The sequence below is a fragment of the Zosterops lateralis genome (assembly GCF_965231275.1).
Source record: "Zosterops lateralis genome assembly, chromosome: 7".
Lineage (NCBI taxonomy): Eukaryota > Metazoa > Chordata > Aves > Passeriformes > Zosteropidae > Zosterops > Zosterops lateralis.
The window spans coordinates 12,171,232-12,197,972 of record NC_139767.1 but is presented as its reverse complement, the minus strand read 5'-3'; the positions used below and the strand labels follow the sequence as shown (position 1 = coordinate 12,197,972).

Sequence of the window (26,741 nt, the reverse complement as noted above, 5' to 3'; positions counted from 1 at the left end):
CTGCAGTCTTGCACAGTTTAGTCATCTTTTTCAATAAAAGAGAAAAATGCAACTTTGGTACTTAAAAATTTATCTTCGACTTAGAAAAATAAAATATGAAGAATTCTGCAGAGCCTTCTGGGAAATAACACAGGGAAAGGCTAAGCCCTAATTCCTTGTTTTCCTCCAAGAAAATAGTTTCTGTGCTCATTCACCCCTGAATATTCCAATTATCCTTCTATCCAAAAACTATATGCATAAGTACCTGGACATTAGAGCTGCATGCTCAGTAGTGAGTTTTCCAATTTTAGAATAGGTGAAGCTTTATGGAGAAGTGGCTATAAGACTGGATTGTATTTTTCAAGCTTGGGATGAAGCCTTTTTTTAAAGTTAATCAAATAGAAAACCAACTGTTTGAGATCCACATACTGTAGGACCAGACAGTTAAACAAAAAGCAAATAACAGCCAGCTTTATACTAGTTCAATAAATTCTTTGCCTGTGATTCTGTAAACTAGTTCAGCTCACGTCCAAAGCCCTTGAACAGTCAGTGGACTCCCATCTCTATCATTCTGTTGTAAGGAGGCAAATTTCTTTTAACATCTGTTAATCTTTTAACAGATTAAAAGTTTCAGAAAAGAAGACTGATGAATTCAGCACTAACTGAATTCATCTGACTGAATGACTCAAGGTCATTCCCCATGGTCATTTGCCAACGTATACAGAAATGCAGAACATTTATTCTCCTTTACCCTCACTTTTTCCTTTTTTAAATCTCTCTGGCCATATTGTTTATTAAAATTCCATCTATAAAAGTATCTTTATGGAATTAAGAGATCTGATTAAATTAATACATGGCTGTACAGCACTGTAACTTAGAAAATGGAATCTTAAGTGTGACCAAAATTTTGGCATACCATCATCTTCCTAAGGAAATACAAACAGTCCCAGTGTTATGAAGTATAACCAGAATTTCCATAACAGTTTCTAAACACATTATTGAAAGTATTTTTACAAGCAGAAACTTGAGAGAATATCATCATTACACATCTTGCACTGGAAGAATCAATCAATTGGAGAGATGGAACAAGAGGTCAATGTGTTCTTTCTTTCTCAAGAAAGATTTTTTCCTAGCCATTACAGAAGTCTCCCTTAAGCAACCCCATGAAGAATGTGGAGAGAAGGATGACATTTCCAGAAATATCAGTAAGCAATAAGCACAAAAAATTAAACTGCACTCTAGAAGAATCATAAACATTCTGCACATGTTTCATTAGAAAGGAAATAGCTGCTTCCCAGAATTCTTGAAAAAAAAGCAACCCTCAACTAAAAAAAGACTGATTTCTAATCTTCTTCAACTTGCAGTCTTTCATTTTTTCCCCCATTCTAAACACATATTTTACAGTATGTCTAATATTTTACCCAGCTAACTGAATTACCAGGATCAGGAAAGTTAACACTTAGATTATTAAACCCTTGAAACACCTAAGATAGCTTTCCTGTAGATTGAATATTGAGTGGAAAGGTCCAGAACCATGGTAATGGGGTCATGAAGGATTGTTCTTTATCTTGGGCCACCTCACCCACAGTGCCAAGCAGGTCCCTCTATACACAGGGCTCACATCTCCAGCCCTTAGAACTTCTTGTTTGTCCTCTCTAAGTGCAACCCCAACTCTCAGTTCCTCTTTGAAGCATCTCAGAGGTGACCACCCCAGCACTGGCAATGCAGCACTGGGGTAGAGTTGGCACACACAAGAAATTGGCTCTGTTTTCACCTGATCCCCATTTGGGAGGAAGGCAAAGAAAACAGTTTTGTTCTTATTCAGATTTCAATAGCAGCTGTCGGAAAGCTGCTCAGCTGTTTGGAATGTCAGAAGTAGTCCCTTTGGAGCTGGATTAGAGGGAGATGGAGGCAGCCAAGAGTGCTGAGCAGATAGCTGTGTAACCATGGAGTAAAACTTACTGCATATTCACAGACAGAAAGAACCCATTCTCTGTCACATACAGCTCACCCTCAAATCTTGCAAGCAAGGCCTAAACTAAACCTATTCTTTAGGCTTGACTAATCTACTTTCACTAAATAACTATATAAGACGTATTGGGACAAGAACTCTAAAAATAAATCTGCCAGTCTTATTGGAAAGGAAGCTACAATATCTGCAAGCCAACAAAAATAACAATTTTTCATTCTGCTCACAGTTCAGGAAAAATATTCATGTTTGCCAAAAAAAAAAAAAAAAAAAAAAAAAAAAAAAAAAAAAAAGACAAAACTGATGGGAACGGAAAATATTTTCATGCTGAAAGAGGATATTACAAACAATGGAGACTCAAATTCAAATGTGTCTTTATCCTTTTTTAAAGGAACTTTCTGAAATACAACACCCAATTTTTGCAAGAATGATGTAACCTTTAAACAATACTATTCCAAATACTTTGTCATCTAACTCTTATATAATTATTTAACAAATTATGATGGAGCCGATCCACCCATGCCTACACATTTGAGAATTTCTTCTGGCCTCCTGGCTTTAATTTTCAGCCCTTCTTGCAGTATTGAAAAAACTGAAAAAGAGCTGAAAATCTCAGGCCTATTTTTATTTCAGGAGTTATTCCAGAAGTCCAGAATACAGAAGTTCAATGAAGAAACAGCATGCAGATAAGCAAGCCTGATGATTCTCAGATTTAAGCCCAGAAAATGATTAAAAAAAAAAAAAACACACAAAAATAACATGAAAATTTGCCTCTAACACCTGTAACTTAAAACTACTTCTTGACATTTCTTACTATTATTCTTCAGAAGAGAGGGTAGGTGGAACAGCTTTTCCATGAGATCAGCCCAAATATGTACACTAGGGCTGATCTAGACAGCACCTAGAAGTACCTGCAGAAGTATCACTGTTTTGGGGTCACTTGATCTGTTCAGCTGGAGAAGAGGAGGCTGAGGAGAGAACTCACTGCAGTCACAACTTCCTTATGAGGGGAAGAAGAGGGGCAGGCACTGATCTCTTCTCTGTGGTGACCAGTGACAGGACCTGAGGGAATGGTGTGAAGTTCTGTCAGGGGAGGGTTAGGCTGGATATTAGGGAAAGATTCTTCACGCAGAGGGTTTTTGGAAAAGGCTCCCCAAGGAAGTGGTCCCAGCACCAAGTCTGGCAGAGTTCAGGAAGAGATTGGACAATGGTCTCAGGCACAGAGTGTGACTTGGGAATGATGCTGTGCAGGGCCAGGAGTGGGACTCACTGTGGTCTCTTCCAATTCAGCATATTCTGTGATTCTGTATCAAAAAACATTCCTCTCCTCTAGCTGAGATGGTTTGAAAACCCAACCATTCTGTACTGAAACATAATAACAACAACATTAATATTTTCCACACAAAGTGTTGCAAGAGGAAAAGGAGGAGGGAGTGTTTCAGCCTGCAAGACCAGGAGTCACCCAGCCTAAGACAGTAGCACATGTTTTCAAATGCTTCCCAGCCAAAGGCACGTGCACGGCAATCTCCTGCAAAAGAGAGGAACAGCTGGCTAATTAATACATTAGCCACACACAGGGTTAGGATGAATCAATCCAGCTACAGCATCAGAAGTGCCAACACATCTACAGAGAGGAAAAGCTTTGCTCTGCTCTCTTAGAGCAGCCAACAAAGTTCTAGGCCACCTGCAGAATCAGTTGCTCCAAAGCACGAAAAATTTTCTGCAGACCCTGGACTTTCAAATGAGAACATGCACTCATTTAAGAAATGCCAATTGAAATCTAGCAGCAACCAAATGAAAACTTCACTACTTATAGAAATTAATTTTTCATCTTGAAAGTAGGTTATGATACAGTTATCTGAATAAGTTTACACATAAAGACATCACATTCCACTGTCCTACTTTACACATTGCTAAGTTTTGCAGGAGAGAAGACAACTAGAGAACTGAAGGAAGTAAAATTCTGTTCTGTTTTGGCAACTATAAAATGGAAAGAATACAATTAGTCAATTCTCAATATATCAGGATAATATTCTGGGAATTTGGATCCTTTACTAACTCCTGATTCTTTCAGCATTGGAGAGATCAGCCAGCAAAGTGAAAATATATTAAGTATTGGGTTCAGAATTTTATAATTTGAATGCACACTCTTCAAACACACATTTTAAAATATTCAGCTGAGTTGCTTTTGCTAGACAAAGAAAATAAGAATCGGAAATGGGCTTGGACTGAGTAGATTAAACTGAATTCTTGTAAACTTTCCAGTAAATCCACTAAAAAAATTTCATTTTAAAATTTAGGTGCAATTGTCTTGTATCCAATACAATTCTAGTGTTCCTCAAATCTGTATCAGTACTTCAGAAAAAAAAAAAAAAAAAAAAAAAAAAAAAGAACAACCATCTCTAATTCTTAAAATAACCATAGGTCTCATAAAGCAAGTTTCATAATGTAAAATCTGTAATGTTCAGCACTACAGTAAAATCAGAAAAGGATAATAGCTGATGCAGCTACTGGGACATTATTTCCTTAAGCTGCTTAAAGGAAAGACAATTCAAACAACTGGAATAAATACTAATTTATAATAACTGAGTCACCACAGGGTAGCCTGTGCCTTGTACTGAATCTCATAGCTCACATTTTACAGCATCTTAATCTTGTAGTTGACATCCAGTTCACTACTTCCCAAAAAGTAATTAGCAAAAGCGATAACACCTGAATTTGCAATGGAAAAATGCATCAACATATGACCTCTTGTCCTACAGATCTTCTAGGCTCCCACAAATTCATTTTTCTCTCTTTCAAAGGTCAACCACATTTGGCACTTCCCAGTGCAAGCACTACACTATGATGTTAGCCAGCAGTACCACACTCCTGGCTCAGGGAGAGAATTTGTTCTTTACTTTGCCTGCTCTAAGTCTCATTACTGACAGAAAACGTGCCAGTGAGAAGAAAAAAGTAACATAAACACTCCTATCAAACAGCATTTGACACTGGCTGTACCCATTCCCACGTAATGGAACTCAGGCTGAAGGATGGAGAAAATCTTCAAGCAGATTGTATTCTATTGTATTATGAAATACTTTTGATAAGAAACACCAAGTTTGTACTTTATTAAGACCCCAATTCCAGGTGATCTGAAACATTCATTGAGTTGCATTCAGCATGTAAAGTAGCTCAATCTACCACTTCATTGCATGGACCAATCAATTCAAGTTAGGCCAGCACTTCTAATTTGTTGAGACAAGAACATATTTCAGTTACTTTTTGTTTGTCTACAGATATATCCTGAGGTCAATTTAAATACTTTATTATTTAAAAAGGTCTTACTGTATTTAACAACAAACTTCATCTTATATGTTTTCTAACTGTCTAGAATAGTACCAAAACTGTATCAACATAGTTCAGTAGTTTTGCAGGTCTGGTTCTCCTTTCAAATCCAGACGCCACTGGAAATTCAGCAGATGAACTGCTTAATGTTTAGACAGTTATCCCTATGGGCAGATATCAACAGTATTTTATTACAGTGGTCTTTAAACCAGATTAATTTCATTTTACTATTATAAGAGGGTTTAACATCCTGCTACAGATACACACGACCATCTGGTATGATAGTGAACATTTAAATTCCAAGAAGAACAGCATTAAAGGATCCTACTATGAGTTTTAAGAGAAAAATCAGTCTGTAACACCTTGGGTTTGGGACATTTTGGAGCTGTTTGAAAGCCTGTTAAGCTGGTATGGTTCAACGCAGATAAGATTTGATTTGTGATGCATCACAGAGGATGGAAAGGGGGGGAACTAGATCTAGCTAATTATTTTTTATCCCATGGCCTTCTAAAAATAAAATCCCTGGGGTTACCAGGCAAATAGTAGTTCCAGGAAAGTACTCCAGGGCATACAAAGGAATTCTTTTTAATTGTTCTATCTTCAAGGAAATCACATGCTTACAACTCACACCTGAGAGCAAAACTGCATTTGAGATAAAAATGAATGCAATGATGGTATCATTTCCCAACCCTGAGAAAGCTGCGAATTTGGGTTTTTCATAGAATCATGTAAACAGCTGTGGTTGGAAGGGACCTTAAAGATCATCTTGTTCCAGCCCCCTTACAGTTGGCAGGGACAGCTTTCACTAGACAAGGCTGCTCAAAGCCCCGTCCAATCAGACTTCCAGGGATGGGGCATCCACAACTTCTCTGGGCACTTGGAAAGCTTTAGAATTGTTATGCTGTCTGCAATTTCACAGGACCTTCCTTGGCAACAAAGGTGAGACTGAGCACAGGTTCTGCATTAGGTCTCCAGCAGTTAGAATACAGATGTGGCATGCCAAAAATGAGGCATGGTTAAAATCTTGATATTGCCAAAGAAACGTGAAACACCCATCCTGACTAGGCCAGGATATAGCCCTTTTACGAATTTGCCCATGAAATGCCTCTCCCTTAACTTGCAATTCACTTCTCGCAGCACCAAAACCAGCATCAACCCTCTGTGGGTTTCAGTCAGCCCAAGGCCATGGAGAATTACACTGTAGGACAGAGTTTGAAGTTTTTTGTGTTTTTTTTTAGTTTATGCAGATTCTAGCTGCTTTTACATTTCTGATCCTGTCATTTCTGAATGCACAGCAGTGGGCTTTAAAAGCTGTTTTGACTGGGGTTGTGGTTCTAAAAAGAGATTTATCTCTCTCTAAAAAGACATTTATTTTCCCACAGTGAAAGTGCTGTGGAAGAAAAGAACAGATATGGAGGCAATGCAGCTTTAAACAATCAATGCAACCGAACACACATTTGTGAAACTATGCTTTTTAAGTGGCAGCATTTGATGCTGTCCAGAGATCACAACTTAAGATCAGAATCAACCTTTGACTCCTGAGCTCAGGGACCCGCTGCTTCCCATGAGTTTGCCTTACTGTGTGGATGGATGTGGGTGATTTGGGATGGCAGCTGTCACACACCTGCAGGAGAATGCTGCCATCCATCCTACTCATGGAGCAAGGACAGCTTCTAGAGTTCTATTGTAAGAAATTTTTGGAACTTAGCAAACATCTCCCCAAAACCTGAAGATAACTTTATGGGCTGAAGACATTGCTTACAACTTGAATCAAAAGTCACCACAAAAAGACCATTTTCTGTGTGAGGAAAGGAAGTAGTTCCATTGAAATTGCAGGAACACGGTATAAAACAACCTCTTAATGAAGAATTAAGTATCTACAATTCACAAAAGGCTGAGAATGCCTAAAAAATCCCCCAGAACAACCCTAGACCAAACTGCTCTATTTGAACAGGAAATAGAAACGAAAACTTCATCTCAAGAGAGAAGTAACTCAATTATCTGACTGCTCAGCCTAGTTTGTGGTGTCCCAGCTGATGTTAACTGTATTCACTACAGCAAATACAGGTAACTTTGCAAAACTGCAAATCATAAACCAAATTCTACTGTAGCCCTTGATCTATTCTACACAGTGCCCGACAGCATCTTGCAGCTGATCAGTGCTATTATGAATATAGAAAAATATTTTCTGACACAATTAAAATCTTGCAAAAGCCACACAAAAGATTTGGGCTAGGCCAGAATGTACCTTCTTTGTTAATTTGTCCAGTACAAGACATTGTAGGCCAAGTTCTATCCTAACTTGTAATTAACTTCAGAGATTCGGGGAGATGAAGGGCAAAGAGAACACATTCTTACCTTAGCCAGATTAGTTCTGGCAGTGCTCACTCTTCAGCTACTTGCAGTGGACACCCATCGGCACGAAACAGAGAAACCTCCCTAAGCACCACTTCCATCAACAGTGAAATTAGTGTTTACAGTGGTCAGCTACACATCTGGAGTTGGAAAAGGCATCCACAACAAACTGTGCAAACAGATTCTTAATCAACAGCTTAATCACAGCAGTTACATCCCCATGCTCCTAAGTGTAGGAACTAATGAACTGTGTTCTATTTTGCTTGCAGTAACGAGGTTTTAATCTACTACTAAATCTTTCCTTTACTACAAGCAATGTCACCACAGTGTGAAATTGCTACTGACCACAGACATGCTCCTATGTCAACACAAGCATCAGTTACAGGGCCATAGCCCAGGTTAGGTGAAATGAGTTCTGTAAACAGATAGTGCAGGAGGAGATGAATCAGGCTTGTTTGGCAGGAGTAAGACTTGAAAAAAGGGTATATGCAGTGGTGATGAATCCAGCCTATTTCAAGTGTGGGAGAACTTCACCTAAATTATCTCCTCCATCCTATTCTAACTCACATCTGCAGTACACAGCATTTAACCAGGACATGTCTGGCAGTGAACAGTACTTCTGTAAATGCTGTATACAAATGAAATAGTGTTAGACAGCAGCTCTTCAAAAGTTCTAAAGTCTGGGTGGGATGACTATCTTACACAATTTCCAAATGCTGAGTGAAGAGCCAGGAAAAGGACAGCAAGTGAATATGATAAAACACAAGAAGCCTTGGCTTACAACTTCTATAGTAATTTGCTATGCAGTTAGATCTAACACCAAGAAAACACGGAGATACCTGAACAATCCTCCCAGCGGTCTCCTGACCGATTATCTCAAAATCTGAAGAAAAAAACAACTGAGTAGCTATTTAACTGAGGAACATAACTGTTTATAACGAAAACAGTGAATCAAGAATTGAAAGACAGTCATCGCTCACCACAGAGATATGCTCTTTCCATTCTTTGTCTACATAGGTGATCTTCATCAGCGTCTTAATGTCTCTGGCAGTTTTCCTATATGTAATGCAAGGTGAAAGTATTTTGAACACCAGACATATTTACAGTAAAATCATCCTTACACGCACAAAAACAAATTACTAGATTAGTAATCAGTGATGAAGAAATAGTTTAATGGAGAATGAGGTCACAGCCTATTTAATAAAGAATCAGATCCTATTTATCTAGAAACAGGCAAACCTCCACAGACAACTGAACAGGTAAAAAAAGACTAAAATGTGAGAAAGCATCAAATATACTCCAGACTTCATTGGCTGTGAATTCCTCTTTTACATTTCAGCCAAGCAGTTTCCTATTTGGATGCAAATTGACCCATGGTCTCTGGCTGTGAAATGCACAGTATTAGGAACTTGATGCTGATGTCACATTTATTAGCCCAAACTTTTAAACCACTGGAAAATCACAAGCTAGCCCTGCCTTGAGGGACACATAGTAGTCCTTCAATTCTTTAAGATTCCAAGAAATCTACCTCTCTATTCTGAAACTAAATATGGCTGACAATGATTTTCCAGAAGGGAAATCGCTCCAAGCCTTTTAGACAAATTAGACCAAAATTTAATATAAGAGCTAGCAAAAAAAACTCCAAACCCAATAATTTATCTAGTTTACCACTTCTAGTTTAGAGAAGTTTTGGCTCCAAATTCTGCTCATGAAGAAAGATGCTTGTTTTAAGTAAACAGACAAATGTAGAACATGAATAGATTTCAACCATCAGCTTAAATGCCTCCTCAGGTAGGCTTCAGCAGTTGCATTCTAGTGAACAGCAGAATGAGCCTCCCAGCAGGAATCCAGGGCTTTTCCTCAGTCCTGCTCTCATACCTTCACTCCAGGAGAACACATGCTGAATCCTTCTGTTTCCAAAATCCAGGACTTTATGCATCTTCCCTTAATGGTGGAATTGTAGTGTCCTCAAAACTGACTAAACTTACTAAAGATGAAGACAGGGAAAGGCAGAATTTTCAGGACCACTTTCCAGGATGCACTGGAGGAATGAGGGTATGAATTAAACAAAAATTTCCATCCTGATGATTTTTTTCCAAAAGGGTTTAAAAAGCACTTATTTTATTTGCAGTAAATGCCCACTACCCTCAGGGTAAATGCTCAGGCAAATCTCTAGACTGTGAGAACACAAAAACCCCTTGCTACTAAAAATAAATCCAAGATTACCCCCACAGCTTGAAGTGACAACTTTTTATTTTAGGCAAAAACAAAAAAAAAAGGCCAAAAACATTCCGCTATTGCAGTTTGTAAAATTTTCACTGTTTTCAATAGAAACAGTTCACAAATCAGAACGCAATATTCAAATAACATTGTGCAAAATTGTACTGGCATAACTACACATAGCAAAAAGACTAGTGTAAATCAAGAATTCCATTGAAATTAGTTGAGCTGCTCCAGTTTTACAACAGTGTACATCACCTCAGAATAGGCCCTTTTTTGCAGAACATCCCTGGAATTCCTCTTGCTTACAAAAATTGCTTTACATGCAACAAGTAACCTATCAGTACAACATAAGCAAGAACATCTCCACAAGTTATCACAGTGTAACAGAGGAAAACATGTCAGCCAATTTCATACAAAGGCAAATCTAATGGCAGTTTTGAACATTCCTTGACTGCTACCCTCAAAAATTGCACATTTCAATATACAAAATAATTTAGAATGAAGCCAAGCTATGTTCTTAACTATCAGTACATTGACAATTAGGATGGATGATGCATTCAGAAGGGGTTTGTTTTCTTTTTTTAACTTAGCAGATTTTTCAAAGAGAGTTGTTTCAAAAGTTTGTGTAATAAATGTTAATTTGCAGTGTTATCAGGCCAAGTCCTCTTCTGTTGTTCAGACAGACCTGTCAACACTACAGAAGTCTCTGTAGTCAAATACAAATCCCAATGAAGGACTATTAAACAAAGACCATACCTTAAGCATTTACTGATGACATGCAACGAAACCAAGCAAGCAGTAACAGGACTCCATTTACGTTTGGAGCATTTGGAAAGAGACTGTTGTGGTTCAGCTGGGCTACAGGACTGGAATTTCACAGGACACCTGAGAATAGTTAACATTCTCTCCCCACTTGACGTGCAAAGTAACAGTTTCTAAACAACGCATCTAAACCATTCTTTGTATAAACAGAGCGCTGAGAGCAGAACTCATTTGCAGAGTTGCTGAATGCTCACATCAAGAAAATACACAGATACATCTTGCAGTGATTGGTCACTTTGTTTTCCTGTATACCCATATTCAGAAAAACAATTCTATAAGAACTCTTTGATCACAGTAAAGTCAATTGTTCCCCAGTGCTCTTCACCTCCCTAGGTTATGAAGGGCTTACCTTCTATTGCCCTTCCTAAGAGCAAACATTTTTGGTGTAATATATCAACCTGGCTTGGGTCTAAGTCATCTGATGAAGGGCACGCACCTGAACTACAGAATTATATGGAGAAAGCACAGTCCTGATGTTCTCAAGTGCTTGGGTTCTTTTATTTCCTTTTTGCAGGTTATATTAATCTCATTAGGACAAGTAAGAGCAACACATAAGTTTTGCTTTGGAGATGCATGTAAGTGTGCATCAGTTCTGGAAGAGAACAGCTCTGCAAGTCTGTACATAGGAAAAAAAAATAAAACAACAGCTCAAAAATACCAGCTCTGCTTCCAATCACACAGATAAAAGCAGCAGACCTATCCAGACTGTAAGTGTGCATGCACACACTGAATCAAATGGAAATCAAGATACCCAAGAAGTCACCCGGCAGGAACAATCTCTGTAACTGCAAATCTCTGGTGACTTCCTACACATCCTCCTTTGCCCTCTCAGCTAGACGGAGAAGCTGTCAAGTACTCAGCAAGGAAACATTTAGCAAGGAAATATGGACATCACTGGCACTGAGTTTCTGTGAAGACATCAATCAGCATTTTAGAGATGGCAGGGAGAGAGAACAGATAATACTTCAGCAAGGAATTACTGTGGTACCACTGAATCCTCTTAATAAGCAAGAAGAAGTTTGGCCTGAGGCAAAGGAAAGGTTAATGGATATGACTTTGTTTCCTTCTTCCCAAAAAGCTCAGCCTCAGTGTTTTTCAACAGTCTCAGACTCTGAATTCCAGGAAATTGTATTTTAGAACAAATCAAAAAATAGCCCTGAGACTAAACATACTTTATAAGAGCCGCTATTGCTTTATGTAAGTTAAACACAGCAATCATTTACTTCCACAGTAAGCAATATTTAATTTTCACTCTCTTTTTTCTGCACTTGGGATATGTACCTGAAACCAAGAATTTCTTTCCAAGATATATGTATTTAAGCACTGTCTGTTACTTTTCCAAGTACTTAAATGTTACAGGATTATGGCACCAAGCAAGGAAAGAATAGCTGATGCAGGTCAATGTTTACCAAAGGATCTCTCTTCCTCTGTGCCTTGAGTTTTGGAAGAATCAATTCTAATAATCACAACTGTCACCATAGACTTCATTACAATGAACTCCTTCCTTGTGATTTAAGTAGAATTTACAACTGGAGTAACATCATTTAGTATATCTCAAAATCAACTGCCAGTGTTATTGAACACAACCACCGGCCTTTAAGTGTGGCTAGAAGTGTAGAACACCAAGAGAACAAGAATATCAAATGTGTCAAGTTATGCATAAAAATAGACCTTTACTTTTTCTTAAGCTACAAAGTAGGCAATCAAGGAACTGACTAGGTCTATGCATAGTTAGGATTTTAAGTAAGCCTAAAGAATTTGAACTTGTTCAGTAAAACTGTGCTTGTGTAATGCACAGGTCAGCTCCCCCCAAAAATGAACATCCCACTCTATACATAAAAGAATTTTTAAAAAACTCCATGCACTCTCAAAGCTATTTGCGAATCGATTCAAATACTTCAGCTAACAGCTATGCTATGGCAAAAGACAGCACGTAAAAAATTTAAGGCTAATTTTTGAATTTTTGTCTGCACAGATCAAAGCTGGTCTCAGAACAAGAGCTGTCACGTTTTCTTAACTCTGAGTCTTTAGTGTGGATTCATAATAATCTTGAGCTGCCACAGCAATAGTAGAGTTGTCCTGCATATAAAAACGACTGAATGTTGTCCTGGATGCAGTTTTTTTTTTTATAAAAAGCAAAATCTTCACACATTTAGATTTGGTTTTTATCAGAGCAGCTCACTAATTTGTACAGTACATTATCCAATAACATACAAGGTAAACTACCAGAGAGATACTTAAAGTACTACAACAACAGGTGCAAAAGAAAGTCCTACAGTAAGAAAGCCCACTGCTGTTTGGGAGAGTCACACTGTGATGAAAACAAACATCAGAATGCATTTTGGTGAAGTCAGTTAAGTGTCAAGGCTGTAATAAAGGCTTTTTTGTCAACTTTAGCCCTTCTTCATGGTTCTTAACCATACAGTTAAGATCTCCTAATAAAGCACTAGGCAGTTTGGCAACAATGAAGTTCTTTACATGCTACTGTTACAGAAATAGAAAACAGACTTAAAAAGCACTTCCTTCACCTGAATATGATCCGGATTCAGTCACACCAGGTTTAAACAAACCTATCTAAAGCAGTAAATTTTGGACTACAAATTGCACTGTAGTGTTTCAGAAGAAACAAATTAATATCCACAAAGCCCAGAAAAGAACTATTAACTGGCAAAATTACACAAGTTTGATGCACAAAGCCGCTTATTTTTAAAACTCTGTTCCTCAACAACTATAGGTGACTGAAAAGGTCACTGTAAATCAGAACTGTTACTTCAAAACAATCTTGTCCATTTTCATGGGAAGATAGATAGTAAACCAAATTATGCCTGTTTGCTAATTTAACAGGTGAAATAGTTTCATATTTCCTGGTACAATTTCAATTGACTGATTTTTTTGCATAACATTTAAAAATACTATAAACAGAGAACTTGCACATTCTAGTATGATTTACACTTATTTGCTGAATAAAGTACACTGCAATCATAGTTGCTAATACAGGATTTAAAGGAACAGCAAATATGCATCAAAATCATGATTATTATCTGTACACATAAGCAGGGGCTTTTTTCCTCTCAAACAAAATGTTTGCAAGCAAATTCATCATATTAAGCACTGAACAAGAGTGTTATATTTGCAGTGTCATCTTTACATAGTTGCCATTATGAGGAGACCTGAGAATACAACTGATCCATGGAGGCTGTGTAGACAGAAGTTGTGTATATGCAAGCCAGTGAGACCTGCTCGTGTGTAATAGACCAATATTCAGACCCAGAGACTGCCCACAACGACACCTACTTTGAAATTACTGAATCAAACTCTGTTGAAGACCAACAAGACCAACTCGTTTTGTAAGTGACTATGACACTGGTCTTCAGGTCATTGCAGTTTTCTGCATATCTAAAACTGTATTAACTCAAACCCAAGTAATGCACTCCAGGAACACATGAGAAACCTCAGTGAAGCTCCTGAACAGTTTCTGTTTGCAGTTGTCTTTCCCTCCCCGTTTTTGCCTTTTATTGTAATTTCAAAGCAACCATTAAACTGCCCCATTATCAGGACAAACCAAGTATTGAAAAATCCTGTTTTACACGCCAGCCTAAGCTGCTAGTCAAAAAGAGAGAACAGTTTGCTGCTGTAAACTTCTGCATAACAGATATCATGCCTGACAAACCATCACCTCCAACGGACACACAAACACCACTACGACAAAAGGGAGGAAACCATGCACAGGTATTTCAGTATTATGTGGCCATGGTCTATAATACAGTGATGAGTCACGTCAGAGCAAATTTGTACCAAGAGTGAGTAATGATTCAGGCTGACTCTTAAGGATCTAAGCAATCCTGTAAGAGCCAAGTATTTTCTGGAAGAAAGAATACTGAGTAAGAGGATAGTATATTTTTTCCCCTATATCTGCACAAAAATTCTATGAACAAATAGAACAACACCAGGGCAAGTGCTTTAAAATGCAATTTTCCAGCCAATAAACCAACACTAGTAGGAATTCTGTGAAGGAAGGAGTTTTAAGAATGTGACTTACCAGAAGCACAAATTTTTGATATTAAAAAAATTTACATTATATACTAACACTGTTTTTGCATACTCTTCTGTTTTAAAAGTTTCAAACACATTAACTTGTCTTGCTTTGTTTAGGTCTGAGGCTGTTCAGCAAGGTCACATAATTTGAGACTGCCGTAATAGTTCAGCAATCCTTTGGTCCCATCAGCTGTAAGCCAGCCAAGTACAAAAGAGCCTTCCCTACCAAAGGAAAAAAAAAAAAAAAGGTAGGGGGATCATCACCAGGAAACACCATCTGCTACAAACCAGAAAAGGCAAAATTTTGTTACAAAATACACATTTTCATACAAAAGACATCTTGCAAAACCATCTGATTGCCCCTCCCTCTGAAGATTACAATGGTAAATGGGATCAGCTGGCTGGTCTTGAGATTTGTTTTAAGGGGGAAAGAAAAGTCAGAGGATACACACCATCACAACAACTGGTCCTTTAAATGACAAAGGAATACGACAGTCTGTTTTCACCAGTGTTTAAAAAAAGCAGGAGAGAAACAGAACCAGAGTCTTCAAAAGCAGAAAGTACAACAGCATATCAGCTGCTGCATCCTCCTGAACTTCTCAATGTGCTACCAAACTGTCAATTATACAAACAGTTTGATTATGGCAGTGCCATAAATTCTTAAAACAATGCATGTGTGTGATCAGAAAGGTTCCATTTTTTTCCCAGTAGTTGCCCAGAAGAACATCAAGACAATCTAAATTATTCTTCAGCTTCCTCAATACATCCTGACTGCTGGAGCAGAGAGGTCTGTGGTATTACTGTACTTGTTCCACGAGAGATCCTGTCTTGATCTGTGCTTGTAGTCAAGGAGGCCATAGAAATGGGCTGTAACAAACCAGGCGACATGCTGGAGGAGACAGTCAGGCTGTGTGTAGTGCCCTTAAGTGTGAGATCCTGGGTGGGAAGAAGTGGCTTGAGGATGCTGACAAGACAGAAAGCAGAGCCACTTTTCGGAATGAAGTTCACTTTGTTCTTGTCAGGGCAATAGAAGGCTGGAATTTCGTGCAATGGCTTTGGCCTAGAAATAAAATACACACAATAGTTTCATGGAACAATCAAATTCTGCCAATGGCAGCAATGCATTGCTGAACCCATCACCAGAAACAGGCTGAGGTTTCAATTTGAAGTATTTCAGCTACTCAATAATGCCTTAATGACACTCACAGCACACAGCAAATGACAAGATGGTTTAAACCACTTGTTTACATGTGCTGCAAGGCAATGGCATGTTCTTAGGGCAGGCTGTTTCCAAACCTAAGGAACCCAACTAACATCATGGTTGATCACAAACCTATCCATGAATTAGCACATCCATTATGTGAGAAAGTATTTTCAATTGTGTTCGTCAGAAACTTTCACAATCCAGTCAGTTCTTCCCCACATACAGACACTGTTTATACAGCAAGCCATGTGAAAGAAAGCTGGCATAGCAATGATCTTAATATTGCCTCTCTCAAAGGGGCTCATGATCATCGGGGATCCCCTTTTCTATACTTCTGCCTTCTTTGCATGTTCACATGAGAGTGCCCTGACTCTCCACAGAGGATGTCCCCAATCTTACTAAAAAACTCAATGCAGAGAGTAAAGTGTAGTTTTCATGATCAAGGACCTATAACCTAGGAAGGAAGTGTGGAACATGTATTTAGATCTCAACTTGCAGTTTTGCCGTCTCAGCATAGAACTCAGCCCAAGACATGCTTTAATCAAAACAGAGCTGGAATGGAAATCATGGATAGCTTAGGAATGCTTTGTGTTCCCTTTTGCTTTCTAATGCCACAATGTAAATCTACTTACAATAGCCAAAGTCTACTTCAAGATGGAACTATAGAGATCTGCTTTAAAGTCCCTCTTTACTGCTTGAAAATAGCCATCAGAAATTTTTAGTCACTTTTTGTTGTTGCCAGCACTGTCCCTTAGCCTATAACCTCTCCCTCCTCTCCTTGTGTTTGTAAAGGAGCCACATTCACTTCTGTCTTTGTTTTACTAAGCAAGCCAATCTTCCAGGATATTCTTGTAGAGATACTTTATTCTGAAAAGTAATTCTGTTCATGAAATAAGGTACATTTCCATGCCAGCTGATTCCCCCAAATGTCCAGAAAATTCAACTCCACTTGTAAATTTTCTTCCCAAAAGAAAATCCTGTATAGAATTTTCAAATAGAAATTATGTTAAACAAAGGTTGAGCTTTAAATAGGTACACTCATGTATTCCACACACACGGAATTCAAGTAACAGACACAAAAAGATGTTTTTTATGAGACTGCAGTGTCTGAGGACTGCCATAGCAAGATAGAAACTTCTGTAGAAGCCTGTTTAACTCTACAGCAGAACAGTCCTACAGTTAGGCAGAGAAAACTTCTGAAAATAAATGCAAAAACAAGTTGAACTCCACTAGATCATGTTCCTGTAGCAAGGGAATACTAACTATCTGTTGGCAACATAGTTTACACAGGCTAAAATAGAGACAGGAAACTTTAGTCACTGTAACCCTTCCCACGTTGCTATGGGACAGGCTGTAGAAACCTCTCAAAATCTATTTGCACAGGTCAGCCAAGCTCATTTTTTAAAAACTAACATTTATACAAGATGTATTCTTGAGATAATAGAGGCATAAGAGAGTTGCAATCAATCTATACTCCTTGTGTGACAGGATACAATTTTTAACTGTAGGTTGAGATTCTTGCATACAAGTAACATGAAGTTATAAAAACTCCTCTGAAATAATAATAAAACAACCTCCCAGAATATTCCCAAATGACAAAAGTTCGCTTTTTCAGAATAATCAAAGCATCAAATACTCAGGGTCAAGTTCCCTCCTCTGTCACTAGAGGTTTCATAACTACATTGATTTAGCTGAGAAGAATATGGTCTTCAGAGTCTAGATCAGTGAATGTGCCTGTCAAGCTGTGACATACATTAGCTGATGCACCTGCACTACAGCCTGTTATTACCTCTCTCCCTATTTGATTATTTGAGTTCTTCTCCCACGACCTGCCAGGTAAGAGACTCCTCTCAAATTATGCTGGTTTTTAAAAAACACCACTCAAGATTTTAACACTACATTCCAGCAGGAAAATACATACAGATATGCCAGTATAAAGTCACACCAAAAAACAGAGATCAGGCTGTTAGAAGTTATTAGTCCAGTTGTTAAAGCCATGCTATCAGACACAAAATCAATAATTAATCTGATCTTAAGATGTTACTTCTTATGTAGCAAAAATCAACTTACAAGTTTTCCTCAAAGACTTTCACCTTTTCACAGCCCTCAGGAGGTTCACGCTTGAACATGTAGCTGTTGTTGGGTTTTGGCGAGGTAGCGTATTTTGGCAAGGGAGAATTATTCCCATTTTCTGCAGGAAAAGAGTTTCTCATTACTGAAAAGTGACACACTATAAAAAAAGCACAAGAGCTACCTTTCAATGTCCCCTGAATTTAAAGCCCCTTCATTACCAATGTTACAAAATTCAAAAACATTTTCATTTGCCTTCAAAGCCTTCATTTGCAAATAAGCTTTCTTATCTCAACTCCTTTCCATCTTTCTATTTCTCCTTACAACGTTTTCAGGCTCCTGCAATCTCGATCACTCTGGGATACTTTCAATTTGTAACTGCAAACCTAAATCTATGGTTCTGTGCTGTTATCACCTACCAAAAGAAATGGGTAGAAGCCATATTCTTAGAAAAACAGAACAGGTTTGTGTTGAATTATGAAATTCTCAGGATCTCTCAAAAGATTTCAGATAAAGAAAGAATAATTAAATAAACCCTAAACACTTAAACTTCTATAGGTGTGTGTATGAAATTCTTTAAGGTCGCAGATTTTGGTCAAGATCATTAAAAACACCTGACACAAGCAGCAGGACTACTGTACTGTTTCACCTGATACTGTACATTCTTGCTTGTTCAACCTGCTTAAAATACTCAAAGAATCTATTATCTAAAAAAAAGCTTTTTGGGATGCACATTCCTCAGTCACATCTATCCAGCTTTAATTAATATGTGCAAACATAGTATTTAGAGCAATTTGGAAAAAAACCCAGATCACATACAAAAACCCCCACATTCTACCCTTTCTCCATGGATGCAGAGAACAAACCCTCTCTTTTACATATGCAGTTATGTTCATCACATAAGCTCAGGATTGCTGAACTTTTAAAGCGACACGGTACCTTTATCTCTGGAATCACCAAGGAGATCATCTGCAGAACAGGGACTTTCCTCACTGCCTTCATTACAGATGGTGAGAAATGAGGTTGGAGACACCGACTGGGAGCGGCTGCTGTTGTTACTGCCCTTGTCTGCTCCCCCGGGTGTTTGGGTGTCAATGCTGCGAGTGCTGCTGCTGCGCTGCACCAACGGAGGTGGGGCACGGTGCCCATCTGGAATATCTTGAGGCTGTTAAAAATTAAAGTTATCAGACAGCTGTTGTTGTCTGGGTAGCAATTTCTTTACATCCAGTAATGGTGAAGGTCTTTTTGGGTTTTATAAAACCATTTGAGGTAGAAAATACTATTTGCTACACGCAACTCTAAAAGAAACTAAAATGTCAGGTTCAGAAACTAAGAACAACGGTTTTTAAGATTTCACATCATCACAGAATTGCTGTGGCTGGAAGGAACCTCTTAAGATTATCAAGTTTAACATCTCTGCTCAAGCAGACTCAGGTAGAAGAGTGTGTCCAAGACTCTATCCAGTCAAGTTTTTAATATCTCCACAGACAGTGTTTCCACAGCTTATCTGGGCAACTTGCTCCGGGTTTTGCACACCCTCAGACGTAAAAAACATCCCCAAAACCTAACATTTTTAGATTTACACCCACTACCCTTTGCCCCATCATGGGGCACTACTGAGAAGAGACCAGCTCCCTCCATTTCCACACATGAGATATTTAAGTACATTGATAAGGTCTGCAGAGCTGTCTCTCATCAAGGCTGACCACTTCCATCTCTCTCAGCTTCTCATCTTATCAAAGACATTTTGGTTCCTTAATCATCTTCACAGTCTGTATTTCTGATACCTTATTACTAAATTCACCTCTAAATACCATTAAAATAAAATAAAATTTAAAAATGGGCAAATTATGGTTCACCTAGGATGGGGACAGTTCAGCATGGGCAAAAAAGAGTTACTATAAAAACTCTCAAAACAGACCATTTGCTTTTCCCTGTTTCACTGAGATTTCTTATTTAGAGGAAAAGGTTCAGACTCAAGCTTTAATTCTTTCATTCCTTTTGCTTTCCAAGAGACTTTTCAACTAACGTTATTAAAGAAAATAATAAATACAAATATAAATTAAAATTTTCCAAACAAATTTAATTCAAAAATGGAGCAAAATAAAGTTTATGACTTGATCTCAAAACAAAACCAAAATAATTATATAGAGAAATTGATGGCAGATACATACAACAAGTTGTTCCTCTTTGTCTCCTGTCTCCTTAATTATTATTTCAATCTCTTGATTCAATCCTTCTACACTGTTTCGGAATCGTGACCCTGTTGATTTGGTAATAGGTATCACAGGAACAAGAGCACTCTTTGGGATGGGAGCCTAAAGAACCAGAGACAATAAGAAAACAATGTAGATTTATTTACAAAACAAAGTTACTATTTCTACCCAAAAGTGACCCTTGAAACAGAACACATCTACACTTCAGTATCAAGGATTTACACAAAACCATAGTGATTGTGTTCAAATGGATGCTTGAACTGAAGACAGACATCCTGAATTTTGTTTCAAATCCAATTTCTAGCAGGAAAGTCTATATTAACTAGTCTCAAAATCTCCCCTAATATGGTCTCTGCCTCTAGCTTGACATGGCTTTACAAGTGAAAATAAAACAGTAAACATTTAAGTGCAATTAATTTTGAAGATGTGTTTTAAAATACATTCACATTTCTCCTAAAGTGGGCTATACCACAATGTCACATCACTCATTGTTGGATTGTAACTACACCAAAATTGTATTTTAATGGAAATCTGTGGCCACCTGCCATAACATGCAGAAGGAAAATTATTCCACAAATGCAAGATTGCACTATGTTAAAAATTAAGACCAATGTATTAACAGTATTAAGACAGAATAAAAGGTTGATAAAACAGCTTAGGGAGACTTCCACAGAAAGAATAAAATCCCAAACTCAAACATAATACTTAGTTGCTTCAGAATGAAGATTAACAGTTTAAAAATTCAGTGTTTCAATATATGCACAAACATTACTTCCTGCAAACATTTAGTTCAACGCCAAGAACAGTACAACACACTTAGGTCATAGTACAATTCCCATGTAGAATTCCTGGACTCTCTGGCCTAGTGTGCCATGATTGAGATCAACTCCTTTACTGACTGAAGGACCAGCATTATCTGGTCTTCAAAGTGCATTTTTGTGAGGGGGTTTTATTTTAATTTTTCCTTTAAGTAATAAGACTACATAGACGGACACCAAAGCATTTTAATTTCCTGTGTACATTCTCAAAAGCCACACAAAGCTTGTCTGGCAGAAAATCTACCTCAGAAAAATTAATGTAAACAAGGTATTTTAAGCACAGATCATAACAGAGACTTCTTGTCACAATCACAAATCTCTACAGCAGCAAAATTCATGAATTATATTGGTTCTGCTTTCCTGAAACATTAGGCTAGCCATAAAAAAAAAAAAAAAAAAAAAAAAAAAAAAAAAAAAAAAAAAAAAAAAACCCAAAAACCGAACAACTCAAAAAAGACTTGCACAAGAACTACAAAAGCTTCTGTTCAGGAAATGCTTGTCACTCTGTTTCTGTCAACAAAAACTAAACGTTCTCATAGTGGCCAAACTTGTAAAGAGTTTCTAAAGTCTTGCCTGAAGATGAAAAACATCACTGGAGAAGAACACAAAAAGTCTGAGAAGGCAACCCTGCTAATTCTGTTCCAAGCAAGGCCTTGGCTCAACAATCCAATAAACTAATACAAGTTGATATTCAGTCACAATATAGATATATCAGCCCAAGCTCAGGCACTAAAGGCTGTTTTTGTGCCCAGTTATTCAGTATACACACTCTTAGGACAAACTGAGCTTGTTAAGAAGTAGACTCAAGCATGCTTTAAGATTTTAGCAGCCATTAGCAAAACGTGGAAATTCTTCACCTTTAAATGTGATTGCCTACCACAAAAATTCTTAGGTTTGTGCTACTATTTGAAGAGCTCAAAGTAGATCCAGTAGAGTTCAATATAGTGAAGTACAGCATGTTTCACTTCCAAGACAAATAATATTTTGTACATGACTGAGGATGATTTCTTAGCCCAGGGTGCCAGAGAGTGGAAAAGGAAGGAGGTATCATGACATGACACAGGTAGAACACTCAGCCTCAAAACAAGAAACTTTTTATTAGAAATACTGTCTTCACAGAGGTCTGCATGGACATGCAGGAATAGACTACCAACATTTAACTACTCATCCAAATACCTGGGAACTCTCACCACAAGGCAAGATGCCAAGCACAGGATAATAATTCCTGTGCTCACACAGTAACACATTGGCACAGAGTTTTCAGTTTTGAAGCTTACAGGTACAGCATAAACTCACAAGGTAGGATAAAGCGGTGATGACAAATCTAAATTGTTCGCAGGCATTTCAGGAAAAATGCTCTAAGCTCCTTCAAGCTAGGAATGTAAAAAAAAAAAAAAAATTCTAAATATTCTAATTACTAAATTCTGGTTTCCACACAGTCCTTCCCACAAATCCTGAAGGGACATAGCTGCTGCCAGAAATTCTAATTTAGAGTCCTCAAAAAAAAAAAGAGAAAATCCAGGAACTTTGCCCTTGATGACTACAGCTACAGATTTGCACTCTCAAGTTAAAAAACAGCTGCTAAATGCCATTAATCTAAACTCTTCACTTACTCTTTGAATCCTTCTTTAACTTCTTCCCTTCACCAGTAGCTTGACACAGCTGGCACAAAATTCACCAAGAAAAACAATGTTCTGTTTTGTAACAGTCCTGGAAAAGCTGCTTTGCTTCAATTTATATTTTATAGTTTGTTTCACAAGCCCAAAAATTCATTATTCATTGCACAATATTTTATTTACAAACTATAAAATTTGGCAGAATGTAAAGACATCCATACCAGAAGCAAAATAATAAAATAATTACGATTTTTAAAAGGTTATATACATAATTCTGGGAGGCATTTTTCAGAACAGCAGCACTGTTGTTAATTTTTGAAATTAAAACTCACTAAGATCATCTGTACTAAAGTGGCAATACCCTTAGCATTCAGAAACCCACAGGTTTGTAGAATGCCAAGCAAACATTTTAAAATTCATGTAATTTTCCAGTGTACTAAAGGGCCAACATCAAAAGTTCCTCAGTACACTTTTTGGTTGATACTGTCCACAAGTTCTACAGATTCAGATAAAACACCTGAATCAGGTATGTTGATCTGTCTTTTGGTTTGGTTTGGTTTTTTGAACTAACAGTTTGACATTTTATATGTTGATTTTCATGAACTTTCTCAAAGCCTCCTAGAAAGGGATTGAGTAATTTATTTGTCTTTCTTTGTTCATAATTTTGGACTGTTCTGATTTGAGCAGACAGTAAAATCAGCAGCACAGTATACTGAACCCACACTTCAGTAATCCCTAAATTGCCATGTCAAAAAACGTAATTCTAAAAAAATTCCTAAATATTTCCAGTAGCAGAGAATTCAAACTACTGACAAACTGAATTCAAGAGGCAGACAAGTCCTGAAAAGTCATGACTCCTAATTAAATGTTCTACAGCAGGGATAAGAACTTAAGGTCTGAGACAAAAGGTGCTAATGACTTTTATACAAAGTAGGAGTTAAAAACAGAGCAGAAGAAATTCAAAACACTCTATTTTCTTATTTTCATTCTTGAAATAGAACACATTCACTCAGACACCTGACTTTGAACAAAAGAATGAAAGAACCTGGCCCAAATTATTTCCAAAAGGATGGAATGACATAAATAACAATTTTCATTAACTGTTGTCAGATTATGATATTTATTGGAACAATTAATGGCATTTCAAGAGTAACTGGGAATATGATTAGATTTTCAAAGAAGCTTCACAGCTGAAGTACTTTCTCAATTCACAACACTGACAACTTCCTAGTTTCTTTCAACTACATTGTCTTGCCAAGGCTATTGTGAGGGATTTGTTTTTTTTGTAACTGTTAGAGAAATTGTGTGTATCAAATGTACATTCATGAGATATCAGTAGGGAGAGAAAAAAAAACGTTTCCTTCTGAAAAAATGACCAAACTTTTCTATTGGTTTTCTCAAAGTTACTCAACAAAAACACACTTGAAAAAGATCTGTGTTTCTAAAAGCCCATAATTTTTTTACACCTGTTATCAACTGAGCTAAAAATACTACACCTCTGTCAACTTGACCTCATTAGAAGCTTTGAAATAAAACTGAAACTGCAACAGAACATGTAGTGGCCTAACCGTCACAATTTTTTAGAAGGGATTATTACTTTAAGTCTCAAGGCATGATAAATGACTGGGGAAAAAAAAAAAAAGATAAAATCTTTAAAAGGCTGAATGAAGTTACGAAGTGTGTAAACACTTAAATAAATAATTCCATGGGGCAGCCTTTTGTCAAGTAAGCCCTCTAAATCTCATCACAGTATTAGACAAGCGTTTGGCAAGACAACAAAATGCGCTCAGAACTACCTTTTATTTGAGTATACAGTTTTACCAGCAGTTTGCTCCATGCCATAGTCTACATACAAAGTCTTAATTGTTACATCAACATGTAATGAAGAAGATGGTCTATAGTTTTAGATTGAATTTAATCTGTCATCCTTTTGTGGAAGGATTCAAACCTGTAGAATGCACTTTAAAATCCAGGCTTTAAGGATGTATTTAACTACCTGAAATTATTTGAAAATGGTGGTTCAAAGTCAGCTCATCCAAGAAACAAAAATATCTGGACCCCCATTCACTCAAGTAGCCAAAAGAAAGAGCTCTATTTCATAGGATTCACCTCAAGCTACAACATATATAGCAGTCTGTGGTATTTCTAAGTTCCCTCTAAGAAAAATCACAACCTTAAAAGGATCTAAAAGTAGTATTAGCTACCCAACATGGCCAAAAAGCACACACATAGCCTTACCTGACTGTGGTTAATGGCTGCATGGTTGCCATGAAAAGGAGACTGTCTTTCCTTGTCCCGATGATGCCGGCTGCTGTGTTTGCTTCTCTGCAGCTGTTGACGCAATTTTGCAATCTAACGAAGGAAAAATTCACATCAGATTTCAACAGGTGTATTCAGGTACACAGGTAATTTCATCCATTTATTCCACCTTTTAGTTAAAATTATTTACTACCATAACATACATAATTATTGCCAGCACTAGATTATACTCAAGTTCTTGCAAATCTAGTATGTTAGCTACCAGTTCAGCTGATGCTGTGAAGACATCTCTGGAGGTTTAGTGAAAAAACTTGAAATACATAAAGTTTGAAAGTAGTAAGATCATTGCTGTTATTTCCATCTTTGATGAAAAAATATCACCTGCATTTAACACTTTCTTTCTCACACATTCAGATTGAAAATATTAATTGACTTGCATCGGTATGTTAAAGCAATATCAAATGAACAGCCATTTAATATTTTTTACCAAGCCCACCATCTGTATCTGTATAATTAAACAAAGTAGCAAAATACTCCTGCCTTCCTGAAGCATCATGGTATCAGCACATCCCAAAAAACCACTTAATCCAAAGTTATCTAAAGTAATGGCATTTCTGACCTCCTTGAGTTGTTCATTGCTGCCCCACGACGATGAACGTTTGTGTGAACTTCTCTTCTTTTCTAAATATTCTTCAGCCCAGGCACTTTCTGTCTGTAAGAAGACGATTACAGGATTAATTAGAAAAGGTAATTGCTACTTTCTGGCAGAATATATTGAGACAAATTAGAAAAGAGAACATTTAAGATATGCTAGATTCAGAACTGAAAGCGAACGGTAACGAACTAGAAGTCTTTCTCACATGTAAAGTACAAAAAAGCAGAGTGAAACTATATAAATAAAAAACCCCCAAACCCACAACTTTCAGACATAGTGTAATATAGGGAGGTGCTAGTTTCCCTTCCAAATGACTGAGCATAAGGCAGTGCTCACAGCCAGATGTACCACAGGCTGCTACAGTGCTCCAAAGAACCAGTGTGAGGGTGCTGAACTGGGGGGAGATGGTATGTTTCATTTCCAGCACAGATGCTGACCTTGCTATTTCTGAAGCATTAGCAAGAGTGGCTTTGAGTAAGCGCTGTGAAAGCCTGCACCAGCACAGCTTCAAAATCATGTTCTTGCTCTCACAAATGAGAGAAAGGAAAGCAAGATACATAAGCACCACTATTGCAAAAAAACTATTGCAAAGCAGGGAATAAATTTATTAATGCCTCAAAGGGTTCCAGGTTCACAGTTGCTCCAGGCCAAGCCAAAAGCAACACAGATAATACTAAGCTGGTTTTACTAAACCAATAGAGCCATTAGTGTTTAATCAAAAATGTCACAAACATATTGTGGTGAAGGGTTCTGAGAAATGCAAAGTATCATTAAGACATGCTGTATTTCAGTTAAGAAAATGCACAGACAAGACTGTGATAATACTGCATGCTTTATGGGCAGTTTGTATTCCTATGTAGCCACCTCCAGGAATGTCTTCAAAAGCAGTGAACTGTAAAGGCTCTAAGAAGACAGACAGTTGCATCTATCAGGAATCTCTGAGCAGTCACAAGAAATACACCTAATGAAGCAAGGGGAAGAATTTCTGGAAGCATTTTACACACTGAAAGAGACAGCAAATTCCTTGAAATTCCCTCTTGCCACTATGCAGTTCTTAGCACAGTGGTGATCTAGCTAACCTCATATTTTGGATATCTCACTTTCTCCTACAGAGAAGAACTTTGATTGCCTCAAAGCCTTCACATCTACAGTGTGCCATGGCTGCTCTTAGGTGTGAGACTAACAGCTTGAAG

General features: G+C 37.5%; 1 protein-coding gene across 1 annotated transcript in view; it reads right to left on the bottom strand.

Annotated features, from left to right (window-relative positions):
* Positions 1 to 9,762: 9,762 nt before the first annotated feature.
* Positions 9,763 to 26,741, bottom strand: part of FAM117B (family with sequence similarity 117 member B) — a gene marked incomplete at its 5' end in the record, with an annotated part of 28,187 nt that continues 11,208 nt past the window's right edge. The window contains 6 exons of the mRNA XM_083865402.1: positions 9,763 to 15,770; positions 17,985 to 18,105; positions 18,924 to 19,149; positions 20,159 to 20,302; positions 24,873 to 24,986; positions 25,513 to 25,605. Coding sequence (XP_083721528.1) covers positions 15,452 to 15,770; positions 17,985 to 18,105; positions 18,924 to 19,149; positions 20,159 to 20,302; positions 24,873 to 24,986; positions 25,513 to 25,605 — 1,017 coding nt within the window. The 3' untranslated portion in view covers positions 9,763 to 15,451. The remainder of the gene's footprint in view (positions 15,771 to 17,984; positions 18,106 to 18,923; positions 19,150 to 20,158; positions 20,303 to 24,872; positions 24,987 to 25,512; positions 25,606 to 26,741) is intronic.